Source organism: Crocuta crocuta, unplaced genomic scaffold, assembly GCF_008692635.1.
Source record: "Crocuta crocuta isolate KB4526 unplaced genomic scaffold, BGI_CrCroc_1.0 scaffold216, whole genome shotgun sequence".
Classification (NCBI taxonomy): domain Eukaryota; kingdom Metazoa; phylum Chordata; class Mammalia; order Carnivora; family Hyaenidae; genus Crocuta; species Crocuta crocuta.
The window spans coordinates 7111413-7129485 of NW_027531504.1; the positions used below are offsets into that span (position 1 = coordinate 7111413).

At 44.4% G+C, this 18073-nt stretch overlaps 1 protein-coding gene across 1 annotated transcript in view; it reads right to left on the reverse strand.

Moving 5' to 3' along the window:
- Positions 1-18073, reverse strand: part of PLXNC1 (plexin C1) — a 147300-nt gene that overhangs the window by 105512 nt on the left and 23715 nt on the right. Inside the window, exons 4-5 of the mRNA XM_077772186.1 lie at positions 6116-6250; positions 2588-2688 (exon numbers count right to left, since the gene is read on the reverse strand). Of these exons, the coding sequence (XP_077628312.1) occupies positions 2588-2688; positions 6116-6250 (236 nt within the window). The remainder of the gene's footprint in view (positions 1-2587; positions 2689-6115; positions 6251-18073) is intronic.

An 18073-nucleotide genomic window follows, 5' to 3' on the forward strand; every position in this document is an offset into this window, starting at 1 on the left:
CCAACCAAACTCTCTGGACTTGACTTTCTCCTCCAGGGTCTGCTCCCTTTTTCTGCTGTTTTTCTCAGTAAAACTCCTCTAGAGACTGGTCTTTGCTCTGCTCCCTCATTATTTTCTCCTGCAGCTTTACCGTCATTTGCCACAACTGCTCTTGTCACGGTCACTGGTTGTCACACACTGAGTCCCGTGGGTCAGCGCTCTTCTCTTGCCCAACCTCTCCACGCCGTCTGGCTCAGCGGACTGCTCCCCCCTTTCTTCCCTTGGCATCCAGGTGACCGACCACCTTCTCAGTCTTTCCTCTGCCCTTTCCAGCTGTTCCCTCCCCGTTTTTGTTTCCTCTTTGCCTCCCCGACCCTTCAACACGGCACCCCCTCAGTGCTCAGTCCCCCAACGACTTCTCCCCTCAATCCACACGGCCTCCCTTGTCTGGTCTTGTAAGCTCCCTCCAAACATGTCTAACCCCCAAATTCATCGCACCAGCCTGGACACATCGCCCGTGAACTCCAGATCTGTGTTTGCCATATAGCAGCCGTGAGCTCCTCGTGGCTATTTCATCACCGCCACTAAATTACCTCCTGCATGGAGCCCGACAAATATAGATGGGGATCGTGCTTAGATGGAACGGGCCGGAAAGCGTACGGGAGAACTGCTTAGTGGGTGTGTGACAACGAAATGCTGTTGATGATCAGTTAATTTCTTAAACTCTAGACTTGGGCAGGCGACAAGAAGAAAACGTTCCTACCCAATTACAATTATTCATGAGAATTTTCCTGGCCCCGCTTCCTTTGTCTGCCAGCGATTCTGACAGAAACAGCCCCGTAAGGAAACGCAGCAAAAGGCACGGGCAATTATGCGTCTTGCTGTATCTCAGCTTTCGACTTCCTCCATGAACTCTTAATTAATTCCATCCCCACATTTTTTTAGTTTGTTTCCTGAACCTCTCGCTTATATCGCACTCTCGCCCTCTCCCTTCACTGCCCTGGGCTTCCTTCCCCAGAGACTCCCCAATTCTCTTCCCCATCCTCTCGGCTTTCCCCAAACTGCCCCCTGTTCAGCCTTCAGCTTCTCTGCCCCTGTCCCGCTCCTCCTTATCCCTTTTCACCCTTAAAAACAGAAAGCACCAAACTGACAGACACCGTTATGGTTTTTTTCCCCCTGCCTGAGCTACAGCTCGGGCGCTCTCCTCCTCGCTTCTGTAGCGGGAGCGAGTGCTGGGTTGCCATGGCAACAGCAAATCCAACCAGGCCGGTCCCAGCGACGCTGGGAGCTGCCATGGCGAGGGAGCCGCTACAAGGCGCCCCAGAGCCTGGATGGGTCGTGAACACCGTAATTCAAGACCAGGCTGGGCACATTCTGCCTGGAGACTGCGATTGTACATCAGGCCCACAGCCCTACTGCGCATTAGGAGACGACATCGTCAATAACAAGGCTTCCGCCGAGCCAACCGCATACGTGACATTATGAGGATTCGGTTGAAAATTTCCAAACGTCCCTATTCTAGAGGGGGAAGCCCTCTGCCTCTCTCTCTAGAGTCTTGGAGAACTCCGTAGAAAGTACAAGCAGAAGTGACAGCTTCAGCCTATCCTTGCTGGGGTCCTGTTCCCACCCGCGCCCACGCCCCAGGTGGGGTGACCCCGAGTGGTCCCGGTCAAATGATCCCGCACCACTGGCACATCTGGGAACATCTCTGGGAATTAATTAGGATCACACACTGATATTTCAGGCGGCGAAGAGCTCAGCTCCCCCAGGTCATTGGAACGGATCGTCAAAGTAGGGCAACAAGTGTTCTGCTGCATGACACTTTTTTTTTTCTCGAAAATGTGAGTTGGTGAGAAAGAATTCAGGAAATACCTTTGTAGAGAATGGCACCAACCGCAGTGAGGGTCTGTTGCTGTTAAACACTCCGTACAGGATTTATGTTTACTGCAATTTGCAACACGAATTCTCCTCACCTAGAAATACAGATGACAGTGGCTCAGAAGGAATTATAAGCAACACCACAAAAACGACAACAGGCCTGTTGTCNCAGAGCCTGGATGGGTCGTGAACACCGTAATTCAAGACCAGGCTGGGCACATTCTGCCTGGAGACTGCGATTGTACATCAGGCCCACAGCCCTACTGCGCATTAGGAGACGACATCGTCAATAACAAGGCTTCCGCCGAGCCAACCGCATACGTGACATTATGAGGATTCGGTTGAAAATTTCCAAACGTCCCTATTCTTTTATCTCCTCTGGGGGGAAGCCCTCTGCCTCTCTCTCTAGAGTCTTGGAGAACTCCGTAGAAAGTACAAGCAGAAGTGACAGCTTCAGCCTATCCTTGCTGGGGTCCTGTTCCCACCCGCGCCCACGCCCCAGGTGGGGTGACCCCGAGTGGTCCCGGTCAAATGATCCCGCACCACTGGCACATCTGGGAACATCTCTGGGAATTAATTAGGATCACACACTGATATTTCAGGCGGCGAAGAGCTCAGCTCCCCCAGGTCATTGGAACGGATCGTCAAAGTAGGGCAACAAGTGTTCTGCTGCATGACACTTTTTTTTTTCTCGAAAATGTGAGTTGGTGAGAAAGAATTCAGGAAATACCTTTGTAGAGAATGGCACCAACCGCAGTGAGGGTCTGTTGCTGTTAAACACTCCGTACAGGATTTATGTTTACTGCAATTTGCAACACGAATTCTCCTCACCTAGAAATACAGATGACAGTGGCTCAGAAGGAATTATAAGCAACACCACAAAAACGACAACAGGCCTGTTGTCTGATAACAGGCCACAGAGAGCACGTTTATCAACTTGAACTCAGAATGTCTCTGTAAGGACACTGGGCAGCGGTTCTCAAGTTCCGGGGTACAAAACCCGCTTCTCGGAATCCCCTGGGGAGCTTTGGAAAGTGCAGATCCCCAGACACCCTGCCCCTCCCTGCTGTGGAGGTCAGGGACCAGGCCTAGAAATCTGTATTTTTAAGTACTCTCTCAGGTGAGTCTGATCCACTAATAATGATTTCCAAAGGGGTCACAGAATCAGGTCACCTGGCCTTCATACAAAGACTGTCAACGTGTGGTCAGTGGCACCCTGGAAATGAGCATCTGGGGATGGTAAAGACTCACGCTGACGCAGGAGTGTCAGCAGTAGGCTGCTGCTGGGCACGGAAATGAGGAGAACCCCACACCCCCATCAGGGTAACTGCATTGCTTCATCTCCTGGCTCGTTTGCTCACATGCCCGGAGTAAAAGAAATGAGGGGGGCGGGGGGAGTATTCAAATCATTGCCTGCCCCTCAAGCTGCCTCTTCTAGTTGTCGGGAAACAGCAACCTGCAGAGCAGGCGCCCATGCTGGGCAGACCCAGGCATCTGAGACAGTCAGAGCCCGGAAGCAGGGTGGCAGGAGAGAGGGAAGACCTCAGTGCCACATGGCGCATCTTCTGCGGGCAAAATCCCACAGCAGGTAGTAAGGCAGCTTGTGGAACTCATTAAGCCAGGAAGTGGTACATGCTAGAAGGTGTAAGTAACTTCTTATAAAGGTGAGTAACACAGAGAGTTCTAGAAGCAGTTGGTGAGGAAAATAGGCCATCCTGGGGAGTCATCTTCAGTTCTAAGTGGACCACATGGAGGAAAAACTCGTCCGTTTCTCAGTCCTCAATATTGCTGAAAGATGCGGGGGCAGACCCCCAGCCTGAGCCAGAATTAACTGGAATGTGGAGATTTCCCTAGAGCTCACAAAACATCTTTTTAATTCTGGGATTTTCATAAATATCATGGAATCCCTCTAACCTTGTTTTCTTGTCTCCGAAATGGTGACCATGCTGCTGACTCCACAGGGTTATTACACTGTCTGGCACAAACTAAGCATTCAATAAATGTTGGCTATCGCTATTGTGTGAGGAAAAGGTTCCCCAGTCCTACAAACATGTGAAACCTCACACTTAAAAGGCAAATAGATTTCCTTACTACAAGGCTTCTGAGAGCCTTTGCATATCCTGAGCATGGTGATAGTCCAGGAGGGGTAGACTAAATAACATCTCCTCCTAGGGCCACACTGACTCAGAACACTTAGTGGAGTCTCTAGAACGTTCTATGAGAACCATTACGCACTGTCCTTAAACACACAAACAACATCTCTCTCTGTAAAGCGAGAACACAATTAGTACTACACTGCACCTGCTTCTCTAACTTAGTGACACATGATAGTGACTATTCCACAGCAATGCATAAACCTTCATACAGTTATTTTTAATGGCCACGTATTCCGTGGACGTACCAGGGCATATTCGTTTGGCTGGTACTATCCACCCCAAGAGTTTCGGAAAGGATCCTCCTCAGGTTTTTGCCTCTCTAGGGGTTATGCTGGCACAACAAGAATCTTACTAACAAGACCACCAGCAGGAAATCTAAGTGAAGAATATAAGAATAACCAGCTTTGATGCCCACTCACAAACCCTCCGTAGGGCTTCAGGCTTTGAATAACCAGAGGCTAGAACTTTATCTTCCAGAAAGTGAGGGCCTGTCAGCGATCTGTGGCTCTCCCAGTGGTTCCCAGCTTACAGCCTTGAGTTTGGAGGAAAGTGGTGATGAGAATACGAGCTGTTCTGCAGTGTTTCAAAAAGCTGAATGGAGAGACATGCCCAGATTAAGCAAGGCTTCAAGTGTCTTTGCTTTGGGCTGGAATTTTATCAGCTCTGCGTGGAAGCACAGGACATTCCCTGGCAGGCAGTTTTCAGATGCCCTTGATAAATAAAGCCTGGGAATGGGAATAGTTACTTAACATATGCAGTCTGTTGAGTAGACAAAAATCTCACAAGTGATTCGGGAAGCCCAGGGAAGAAATGGGATAAAAAGTGTTTGAATGGTGAAACAAGCGGCTCAAGAAGATTCCACGTGGTGAACAACTGGCTTACCAACGTCAGTCAGGTCCACTGTCCATCTCAATGTGGTCATTTTGACATAATGGACTTTTCGTTTATCTCAATGTGGTCATTTTGACATAATGGACTTTTCCATGTGCAAAGGGCAATTTGGGCAGTTGTGGAAAGGACAATGTGCTCGTATACCCACTGTGTGACTGCAACAGCACGTGTGGCTGGCTGTCATGGCTATTCCCCTTAGAATGAGAGACAAAAAATGGAAGCTGGGGTGCACCGAAGGCATCTGTTATTCCATTGTATGATTCTGTAAGACTGAATTCTCTTCCTTACACTTTGTTTGTCCCAAGGGCCTTGAGTCCAAGTTACTGTGCCAGAATGGGCTGCTTAATTTTCCCAAGTTTGGGATTTGATCTCATTTATCATGGGCTTTAACGTCAGGACAGAATTTATGTCCCAGCCTGGACAAGGCCGAACCTACATATGTATAATAGAATGAGCCTATGATATCAAGGACATGTATCTTCTTGACTGAATTATCTAACCTCTCCAAGTCTTAGGCTCTTTATGCACAAAATAAGGGTAAATTTATCTCATTAAATTAGTAACATATTTCATCAACGTTGTTTTTATAGCTGTGTTACAGACACAACTCTGCATCTAAGAGAGAAATAACTAGCATGCGGTCAGGAGGGACTCCGTGAAACTTAGTTTTCTTTCCTTTGTGGAAGTACTTTATAAAAAATGTAAAAAGATATTCTTTTTACTTGAGTAAGCAGAAGCAAGAAGAAAAACTAAAACAGCCAGATAAATTAAGAGAGGGAGGGCAAGGACCATATATTTCCTGCTTCATGAATGTGCATGAGACTATGGCCTGGTATTAACCCCAAACTCCAAAGCCAGTCCCACTGGGTATATTCATAAATGCATCTAACCGTTCAGTGCCCACACAATAAATGTGCAAATTCAGTTACCTTGCTGATTATGCACCCATTTGCAAGCACACCCTCCTCTGAAAGGCCTGGCATTGGAAATATAGCCAATAATAAAATTGTCTAAATAGGTAATATTTCTTGCTTACTTACTGACAGTAAGGTTTTTAATTCCATGTCTGTGAACCACCGCGGGTCTTCTCGAAGCCTGCAGCGGTGTTTAAACTTGATAGTTCAAAGTAAAAGCTTCGCTACTAGATAATGACATTAATTAAACGATTTTTTATTCGTAAGTCAGAAGCTATAACCAGTATTTTTACCTACCTCTTTCCCAGCTGTTAGGTAGATGTAGATATTCTCCTTAGGATGAGGAACCAGTTTGTAGAAAACAGGTGTTTCTTCTTTAATTTCATAGATAACCTCCGGACAATTTGAAGTCAAATTCTCACCAAGAATAACCTATTTTATTTTTCAAAAAAGAGAAATACGATTTCTATTAAATACTTTGAACAGTGGGGTGGCAAGATTTGCAGCTTAATTCTAAGACCACATGCTCTTTTGCTCACTACATATACTGGCTGAGGAACCATGCTCTTTATTCATCCTTTTATGTCTCAGTCTTCCACAAGGCTGGGAAGAACAAGCACAGTGATGCATATAAATGGGCGTGCACACACACACACACAAGCCCCCCTTCAGTGCTAGGGCAGTATCTTTACATGTGGAAGCTCCAAGCCCACAAATCCCTACCATATCTGGCTCTCCAAGAAGCTACAAGTGACAGCTTCGTGAGTACTAAGCCAAGGGATCGTCACTACAGGAAGTCGGCTTGACGTACATTTGCAGGGGTTACTCTGATTCTCCTATATGATTCTACACAGTCACACATTTTGAAGTAACCAGGACAACTTAACAGGCCCAAATGGGAGGTTTGTGTTTACATATAAAACGTAATTGTGACTTTGAAATTGTATACATCTGAGCGTTTCATGCACCTCAGTCAATAAATATCTGTATGTGGCATGTTCTAGGTGTTTGGAAAATGGCTGTGAACAAATGAGTGGGAGTGGAGGGAGGGAGAATTCCTACCCTCATATACTCTGTGTGTGTGTGTGTAGGGGAGTGGTGGCAGACAATTAATAATTAAATTATAAACCCTATTAGAAGGTGATGTAAGTCAAAATAAAGTGGGGTAAGGACATAAAGATACATGCTCAGGGGAAGTCTCATTGGGGGTTGGGATTTAGTTAGATACTTTCAGGAGATGATGGAGTGGGTCAGTTAGATGTCTGGGTGACACGTGCTCTTGGAAGAACCACCCACTGGTACCCACACCCTAAAATCTGAGGTGGCCAGTGCGGCTTGAACAGAAGCAGTGAGGCAGAGAGCAGTGAGGTAACAAGTGTATAACATAGGTGCTTGTGGTCCTGTATAGAGATCTTACTCTTCCTCCGGATGAAAGAGAGGGGGCCGCTGCAGGGTTTGGGCAGAGCGGTGACGTGGTATGGGACAGGCTGGAAGCATGGGCATGAAGATGTATCACTGGAGACCATTACCATAGCCCTGGAGAAACAGAATGGTCACTTGAGGTCAGGCGTGCATGCTGGCTCTACGCTTTGAGTCCGCTGTGCAAACTCTGAACTAGTAACTTACTTAACCTTACTCAGCTTCCTTATCTCTAAAATGGGGCTAATAATTTTCTTATATACTAACTGTTAAGGATCAAAGGAGAATTATAAAAGATGCTTAGCATATAATAATACACAATAGAGAATAATGTTGCTAGATTGTAAGCTCCTTTTGAGTAGAGACCGTATCTCAATCATCTTTATACCTATCCCCTTGCCCAATACTTTTAAAATCGAAGGTGTTTGATATTTTGTCAGTTACAGTACATCCGTATATAAAATCTACATTTGTGTTTCTACTGCTGAGGCCAGCAGTTACAATGGGCGCATGGTTTTAAAAGAAAAGTTGGCCCTTGAGATTCTTTTTAGACAAAGTCTACATTCAGGCACCTACTAAGCAATACCAAGCCTGTATCCTGATGGCAATTACACATTTGCAATTTTATCAAAGAGTCCTTATCATTTTGGTACATATTTGCAATTTTATCAAAGAGTCCTTATCATTTTGGTACATGCAGCATCTTCCTACATGAGTCCCAGCTCCCAGCCTGAGTCTGGCTTTGCCCTGCATCGGGGACTTCCTTCCATCATCTGCTCTGGGTTAAGTCTAGGTAGACTTGGTACAACTAGCCACTTACTAGGAGCCCATGAACCACCACTAACTTCAGGAGCATCTCTGTAAAAGTCCATCACTGTAACTAAAATATGTCTTTTAAAAAAGGAACCTTTGTAGGTCCCAACAGAGGTGGAAAAGTTCTGTGCCTCAAGTTGTTTAAAAGCAGCTATAGAGGCTCCTGGGTGGCTCAGTCGGTTGAGAGTCTGACTTCGGCTCAGGTCATGATCTCATGGTTCGTGAGTTTGAGCCCCATGTTGGGCTCTGTGCTGACAGCTCAGAGCCTGGAACCTGCTTCGGATTCTGTGACTCCCTCTCTCTCTGCCCCTCCCACACTCACGCATGGGCGTGCTCTCTCTCTCTCAAAATAAACATATGTTAAAAAAATTTTTTTTAATAAAAAAATAAAAGCAACTATAGCTGCACCGCCCAGTATGGTAGCTACCAGCCATACATGGCTATTTAAATTAAATTTAAATAATTAAAAAAAAATTTTTTAACATTTATTTTTGAGAAAGAGTGTGCATGCCCACGTGCACATGAGCGGGGGAGAGGCAGAGAGAGAGGGAGACACAGAATCCAAAGCAGGCTCCAGGCTCTGAGCTGCCAGCACAGAGCCCGACTCAGGTTCTCAAACTCATCAACTGTGAGATCATTACCTGAGCTGAAGTTGGCCACTCAACTGACTGAGTCACCCAAGCACCCCTCAAATTAAATTTAAAATGTAGTACTTCCATTACACTAGTCACATTTCAAGTGCTCATTAGCCACATATGGCTAGTGACTGCCATACTGAAAGTACAGATATAGAACATTTCCATCATCATGGAAAGTTCTACCGGACAACACTGGCCTACTGAAAACCATGAATGAAGAGAAACATCAGGCAGGCACCACCCAAGTATGGACTTGCCAGGTTCTTGTCTTCCCAGCTCTAATTCACATTCCTTATTAATCAACTCAGAATCAAACAATTGATCTGGTTCTAGAAAAGTGGTCATAGAAAACAGAGGAAACAGGAAGCCAGTTAAAATTTTTTTGATAAAAATGCTCTCAAGTGATGCTCAAGAGAAGACAGGCTGCCGTCCAGGAGGAGTTCATCATGTGAAAGGCATCCTTGGGCAGAACCACCTATGAAGCATTCTTGACAATAAAACTGAGCCTGAACCTAATTGATCTTTATTGCGAACTTTCATTTAACATTGGGAAGCAGAAAGGGGACGAAGAAGCCAAATGACAGCACAAGAAAACAGCCCAAATCCACAATATGAGATACTTGACAACAGACTTCATTTCCTCAGTCAGTGGCAGTGAAGGGAGGTGGCTATGCCAGATTGAGACAGGACAACCACACCTGATTTGAGGACCTTGCTTAGACACCAACTTGAACAAAAGTCATTTTCAAAAGATATTCTTGAGCCACTTAGGAAGATTTCATTGTACAAGCTCATATTAGTTAGGTCTAAAGAACTATTGACAATTTTGCTGTGATAATAGCATTATGGGTATGATTATTTAAGAAGATGGCCTTTGGGACATCTGCATGGCTCAGCTGATCGAGTGCCCGACTTTTGATTTTGGCTCAGGTCATGATCTCACAGTTGGTGAGACTGAGCTCCACAGCAGGCTCTGTGCTGACAGAGCAGAGCCCACTTCAGAGTCTCTCTCCCCGCTCTCTGCCACTTGCATGTGCTCTCGCTTTCAAAATAAACAATAAAAAAAAAAAAAGAAAGAAAATGACCATCATTTTTTAGAGATGTGTAATGAAACATGTAGCGGTTAAATGACAGTGTCTGGGATTTGCTTTAAAATAAAAACATAATTTATAAAACACCACCACTCCTGCATCTTAAGTGAGTTAAGAGCCACACTGAAGTTTTTATAGGGACTTATTTATTCTTGGAGCATGATTGACACAGATGGATAAAGGCTATGAAGATCTAGTTTGGGGCAACTCTGATTCACCTGGCGACGAGGCACCAGTATTTTCTCTGGAACTCTGAATTAGGGCAACAAAGCCTTTACTGCATTAAACAAAATTCTTAAGTGTACTATGTGCTGGGGTTTACCCACCAGTTTCCTAAACAAGCTACCTAGAGTGGCTTACACTGAAAACTTGTCCTGAAAAATATAGAGCTGGGTTTAAATTATGCTTCATTGATAGTGGGATGACACTTTTCTAGAAGGTAATTTGGCATTATCTATCAAAATTATAAAGCATACCCTTCAACCCCACAGCCCCTCAATATGTATGGTGAATGACATATGTACACAGATACTTATTTCATCATACGTTATAAGCAAAAGGTTGAAACAACCTAATCGGCCACCAAACAGTGAGTTGGTTAAGCATAGTACAAGCAAATACAATACTATTTAGCTGTAAAAATAATTAGAAGGCTCTTTGTGTAGATGTTTAACACATTATATTATGTATATATGTATACATATAAATATATTTATATATTACATAAATGTGTTTCTATACTTACATAGCATGTTTAATATGCAGTGTGTTTGATAAAATGGGGGAAAGACCATCTTCTCCCTTTCACTTGCAAATATTTATATTTATAAACTATCTCTGGGAAGATACCCAAGAAAGCTGTATCACTGGCTGCCCCAGAGGTCAGGAACATGTGACTTTCTCTGTATATTCTTTTGGTTCTGTTGCATTTTGAACAATGTCAATGTACTATCTTAAAAAAAATAAATACATAAGATTTAAATTCTAAAAGTGAGTGTGAGTGGACCAAATTGTTTTTCTTTTTGCTAGATTATATGCAGAGAATGATCTCCATAACCCTGAGGACAGGACAAGAGGAAATTTTCATTTTTTCCCATCCACACGGGGCCCAGACATGCTACCTGGAGGGCTTGGGGTCTCTGTCACTGTGGTCTTCACCTCTCTCAAATGACTCCAGGACAGGAGACACAGGGCTTTCTTTCTTCTCTAGATTTCTACTAATGTCACCTCCTACCCCTCCAGTCGCCATCCCCACAGCTCAGCCCAGGGGCAGCAAAGCAAAACTTGAATCTTCTAACTGCAACATTCATGTCTACAACAACACAGAGAAGGAGGCCAGCAAGACCGGAGCTCGGGAAATGTTCCTTCCTCGGCTCAGTTTAGCTGGGCAGCCTTGGAAAAGAACACGATCTGTGAAGTGATGCAGGAAGTAACAATGAGTCACAGAAACCCAAAATGGGTTTTGTATAAAAGAACCTCATCCAATTCACACACACTCCTTAGGCATGATGTGGATTTTTTATCTCTTGCTTCCAGAATGCCCTTTTAATAAATATCTAAGCTGAAGTCACCCTGAGCCTCTGCCATTCATATTCTTATTTACCCCTTCATCCTTCGAGTCTCAAATGTCACCTCCTCTCAGAAGCTTTCCCTGGTTGCCTTTCTACCTCGTTCTCTACCCATCAGTCGATTTCCTCCATAGCGCTTACCACTCACTGTCTGAAATGGCTTCATTGCTGATTAATTCAGTTACTTATTTTCTGTCCTTTCCCCCACCCATCGTGAGAGCAAGGGGGTTGCCTGTTTTATTCACTTTTGTATCCTCAGCACCCAGAATAGTGTCTGGCACATAAAAGGTGCCCAATAAATATTTATTAAGTGAAAAAAAATTCTATTAGCATTCAAGATTTTATAGGGCTCTTCAGATTTTTCCAGCTGAAGCCTGTGTAGAAAACAAATTTTCCCCGATGGAGAATTTCAGTTTGTGTCAACATATTGTTTCTGTTGACATCTTCCTGAAGCCTCATGGTAGGCTATTAACTAGCCTTGGGATTTTGCTGCATACAAAAAAACCTCCCAACTCCAGTCCTGAAATGTGTGGCGTGTGAGACTTCCACACCAGACAGTTAGTTGTATTGCAAGTTCACCACCACCCACAAGAAGAATAGCACGGTGAGGAAAATGAGGGGGGAGAAAAATTAAACAAAAGCTTCTTTCTTTCATTTATTATTACCATGACATGGAAAAGCCATGGGTATTCAAAAAGCTAAAACATATACTCCAAATTTCCTTCCTTAGGCCTCACTCTGTGGGGTTAACCAGTTAAACGGCAACCAAGCCAATCTTCTTCTTCTTCTTCTTCTTTTTTTTTTTTTTTAAATAACAGTTTCTAAGAAATGCTGTGAAGGAGGCCTAAACCATACACACGCTCACACAAGAAAGCAAGGTAATTATCCACCGGTGTTTAATGTGCTTGAGTAGTTAGGAGTAACAAAGGTGAAATATAAAGATTAAGACAAATTCCTCTTTTATTTCTAAGCTTGAACCACAAGTTCTAGGTTTGTGTGGATTACCCAGCAGTAATAGCTCTAAACTGGGGAGTCTCTGCAAACTCATGAACTGGAATGAATGAGGTGGAGGTGAACTTGAAATAGCTTCATAGGACATTCTAAACAGCCAATCATGGAGGCCATTTCCAAGGTTTGATACTTCCTACTGTTTTTTACTTTTTGGTCTATTATTTCAGCTCAGCCATCCTCACTCCCCTACCTCTGACCCCAGGTCCTGTCCGGGGATGGTCTCCTTTTCCTTATTTGAACATTCCATGGGAATATAAATAGAGCTTGTCCTTATAAAATATTTTACTATTTTTGTTANATTCAAGATTTTATAGGGCTCTTCAGATTTTTCCAGCTGAAGCCTGTGTAGAAAACAAATTTTCCCCGATGGAGAATTTCAGTTTGTGTCAACATATTGTTTCTGTTGACATCTTCCTGAAGCCTCATGGTAGGCTATTAACTAGCCTTGGGATTTTGCTGCATACAAAAAAACCTCCCAACTCCAGTCCTGAAATGTGTGGCGTGTGAGACTTCCACACCAGACAGTTAGTTGTATTGCAAGTTCACCACCACCCACAAGAAGAATAGCACGGTGAGGAAAATGAGGGGGGAGAAAAATTAAACAAAAGCTTCTTTCTTTCATTTATTATTACCATGACATGGAAAAGCCATGGGTATTCAAAAAGCTAAAACATATACTCCAAATTTCCTTCCTTAGGCCTCACTCTGTGGGGTTAACCAGTTAAACGGCAACCAAGCCAATCTTCTTCTTCTTTTTTTTAAATAACAGTTTCTAAGAAATGCTATGAAGGAGGCCTAAACCATACACACGCTCACACAAGAAAGCAAGGTAATTATCCACCGGTGTTTAATGTGCTTGAGTAGTTAGGAGTAACAAAGGTGAAATATAAAGATTAAGACAAATTCCTCTTTTATTTCTAAGCTTGAACCACAAGTTCTAGGTTTGTGTGGATTACCCAGCAGTAATAGCTCTAAACTGGGGAGTCTCTGCAAACTCATGAACTGGAATGAATGAGGTGGAGGTGAACTTGAAATAGCTTCATAGGACATTCTAAACAGCCAATCATGGAGGCCATTTCCAAGGTTTGATACTTCCTACTGTTTTTTACTTTTTGGTCTATTATTTCAGCTCAGCCATCCTCACTCCCCTACCTCTGACCCCAGGTCCTGTCCGGGGATGGTCTCCTTTTCCTTATTTGAACATTCCATGGGAATATAAATAGAGCTTGTCCTTATAAAATATTTTACTATTTTTGTTATCTCTTACTTTCATTTGAAAACTTTAAAACCAGAATCAAGGCAGACTGGGGTGCCTGGGTGGCTCAGTCGGTTAAGCGTTCAACTTCAGCTCAGGTCATGATCTCACGGTTCATGGGTTCGAGCCCCGTTTCGGACTCTGTGCTGACAGTGAGCTCAGAGCCTGGAGCCTGCTTCAGATTCTGTGTCTCTCTCTCTGACCCTCCCCTGCTCATGCTGCCTCTCTCTCTCAGAAATAAATAAAAACATTAAAAAAAGTTAAAAAAAAAAAAGGCAGACTTAAAGGCAGAAGAACTTTCTAGAACGGGTCTGAATTTTGCTCCATGGTTTGGATAAATGAAAGTCACAAGTGGGAATAAAGTTTTTGAGGGCCTCATAGATGGCCAGTCCCAACTCAAAGCAGGTGAGTGGGGCTTCTCTGATGATATGTGGAAGGGATACATGTGAGAGAACCTGTACCCTGAAACCCACTTCCGTCCTAGTGATGTTGGAGAAACCCAACACTGGCCTGCTACCATGAGAGCCATTCCAAAAATCATCTTGAACCCAGATTTCTGACATTTATTCCCAAAGAACCCATGGGGGAAAAGCTGGGGCCCCACAGGGGGTTCAGAGGCCCCCATGACCTACTTACAGCCCTGAGTGGGGATGGCTCTGTCTTCTTCTAATACAGAAGTGTGCACTCTGTTTGGCTGTCAGAAGGCTGTCCCCAGATAAGAACAAACTAAAACCACAGAAGCCAGGTCCCCTTCTCAAGAAACCTCAAATACTTATATCTTGGTATTTAACCCCGATACTCCAATATTTGAAAGAAAATTTAAAAAAACAAAACAAAAACAGTTCCACAAATTCTACCAAGCCCTACACGGTGCATTTGAATTATCAGTGCAGTTTGGCTGGGGGACGGGTTGCTTCAGTTCACATCACCTCGAGCAAGTTCCCTAACCTATCTGAGCCTCACATTTTTTTTCATTTATAAAGTAGGTTTGGTAACACTATGGACTCAGAAGGATTAGACAAGTTAACCCGTGCAGACACTGGTTCCAATGCCCGGCACACAGTAAGAGCTCAGAAATGTCACTGTTATAATTCCTTGCCTGCTGCCTTACCTTTTATGCTTACAAGAAAGGTTAATGGGCATGCATAAAGTTACAAATTTTGAATTTCATGCATATTCCATTATTACTTATTTTACCACCTGGAAAAGCTCGAAATATTCAATTGTGCCCTTGAAATAAGGACAATTTTTCTATAAGCGACACAGTCAGCTCAAAGGAATCCAAACCACACGAGAGGCAGTACCACAATCTGGACAAAGATTCGGCGTGGGTTTATAAAGACGTGTGTGCACCTTGCAGCGAGCCGGCCTGCAGCACGCGAGATGTGAATTCTTGCAGGCTGAGTTCGGCGTGACCACACTCTCTCAGCTGATCTCCACGGACACGCTGACCACTGAGAAAGTACAGCATGCAATCGTGTTCAGAAAGGAAGTAAAATGAGGAAATAGCCAGGGAGGAAAAAGTGACGACACAACCCATCTTACAACCATTAGGGTCACTTGCCGATAAAATAAGGGGACAGATTAGATACTGTTAAAAGGACGCTTTCAAGTTCTAAATTTCCCCCATCTTTCAAAAATCTTACAAAGGGAGTTAGGCATAAAGGCAAGAGGAAGAGGGCAGGGAGGGTATTGGTATATTGTAAAGTCTTTAGTTTTTCCACTTTTCCTCAAGAAAATCTTACCTTTGGAGGTGGAAGGCAGGTCTCTAAAGACACGTGCAAAGCGATTCAATCTCTCGGCCTAAGCGCAACATGATGTTTCCACATAAGAGAATAGGATACGGCTATTTAAAAATACCATTTAACAAAGGGTTTGCCATAACATTTTAATACAGGCATTTTTTCCTCATTAACTGAAGGAAAAAAAAAGGGATGCAAAATTGGATACAGTCTGACCTCAACTATGCAAAAAAAAGAAAAAAAAAAGAAAACGCTGACAGCAGTGCCTCTAGGTAACAGAGCTAGTGGTATTTTCTTTTTTCTGTTTTTCTCTCATCCTCTGCTACTTTGCAACTTTCTCTACGAACATATATTACTTTTGTAATAAGAAAAAATTATTTAAATAACCTGATGTTTAACATTGCACCAAAGAGGGGTGCCTGAGTGGCTGGGTCAGTTGAGCGTCCGACTTGAGCTCAGGTCACGCTCTCACAGTTTGGGGATCCGAGCACCATATTGGTCTCATTGCTATCAGTGCAGAACCCATTTTGGATCCTCTGTCCCCCTCTCTCTGCCCCTGCCCCACATGTGCTCTTTCTCTCAAAAGATAAATATTAAAAACATTTTTTAAGAATACTAAAATTGCACCAAACTATGTTAAAATTCTGTGAGGTTGTCAGAGACTTAAGTTAGAGAGAGAGAGAGTGTGTGTGTGTGTGTGTGTGCGTGTGTGTGTGTTGGGGAAAAAAACCAGCAATTGGCCCCCAACTGCTATTTCCTACCCCTCTTCCAACCAGTCATATACTACAGTGCCTGGTGTCTGTCAACATGCTGCCAACTCTTGATCACTGGGAAACTGATGAGTCAGGCTGTGTGTGATCCAAGCCCTCTTTCTTCTCCTCCTCCCATCGGCTGCCTCGGGTTGGGTTTTGTTTTGCGTGGCTCATTAGTACCTCCACTCCGTGGCTTAAGAAGCCAAGCTTGTGTCTATCAATGTTCGTCTTTTCTAACAGTTCGGGTGACAAGTCTGGCAAGGGAGAAGACTGAAGTTTTTGAATACAGGGATCTGGGGATTATCTGTGCCTTCCCAGTCATCGACTCGGTCCTGGGTCTCGGGATTCTGGGTAATTTCAGGGGCGACATCCAAGAATCTGCACACCAGATACATGAGGGAGTCTTGGGAATTACTGGGCTGTCCTAGGCAGCCTTGCAGGGCCAAGTCAGTTCACATTCGTCCCTCAAAACTTCCTCCTGAGGGAAGGGACCTTCCTGAGTGAAGGTGGGGGAGGGTTTGACTCCCAAGCAGTTATCATGCCATTGAGGTATTCTCTCCAGTCAGATGGTCTGCCTCCTTCTAGAGCTGGGATTCTTCCCAGAGCTGCTTTTATTTTTTTTTTTCACGTTTATTCATTTTTGAAAGACAGGAGAGAGACAGAGCACGAGTTGGGGAGGGGCAGAGAAAGAGGGAGACAGAATGGGAAACAGGCTCCAGGCTCTGAGCTGTCAGCAAAGAGCCCGATGCAGGGCTCGAACTCGCGGACCATGAGATCATGACCTGAGGTGAAGACTGACACTTAAATGACTGAGTCACCCAGGTGCCCCTTCCCGGAGCTTCTAAAAACCATGACCCAGGAGCAGTGGTTCCACTGTCACCTCCCCTCAATGGATCCCTATCAACATGCTTCCTTTCACACACACACACACACACACACCTGCCCCAAGAACCCTCAGGAAGTGGTTGTATATATCTGGGGCAGAGATCACAAAACTCAAAACTCAGTGTAGCACAAGGGACATCACTGCAGTCTCCAAAGTCACTCCAGGTTCAAATCTCTGCCCTACCATGTGTACTCAGGGCAAATCATCCACTTTCTCTGGGCCTCACTTCCCTTATCGCTAAAGTGGGATATATAGTAGAAGCACCTCCCTGAGTTGCAGGGAGGACTAAATGAGTTAGAACATGTGGTGTGACCGGCACAAGGGAAACACTGTACAAATGTCAGTCATCCCCAAACAAACAGACCAACCTGCCCTTTTTATTTGAATCCAAGACACAAACAAGCGAACACACAGACAGACACCAAGGCCCCAGACATGGCTTTCGAAGGTGTACCCCATACAGATGCAGAGGAAAGCCTGACTTTGGTCAGCCACCTCTTTCTCAGTGGCTTAAAGCTGCAGCCTGGCCCCAGCCTTCTGGTGCCACAGCATCACTAGAAACTGGCCAGTTGTGCACAAACTGCTGGGGAGAGCAAACAGGACAGGCGAAACCAGCCTGTCCCGCGGGGAACTATTTATAGCCAAGTGTTCCTTCACCTCCAATTTACCACGTAACAGTTTGGTTGGCTCAGCTTTGGGGAAAGAGTGTTCTTGTCAAAATAGTCGTCAAAAATATCCCAAATCTGAAGAGATAATTGGTGAGGAGGCCCCATGAAGACTGATGGCAAATTCCCCTGCCAGGTTAATGGGTCCAATCTGCCTGACCAGGTTGGCGTGGCTTCAGATATCACCACACGGCACCGAGCCACTTGTGCCGAGTGACTGATGCATGTTTACCTTTCCCCAGGAAATAAAGCTAACACAACAGGAAAGATGATCAATGTATATTTTAAAAGAATGTGTATACAAACAAACTCCCTCCCATATGTTCCTGGGTTTCCTCCAAAGAAAACAGATTAAATCAAATGCCTACCAGGCACTCAGCACTGTATTAGGCTGTGGGAATTCAGGACCCCCTTC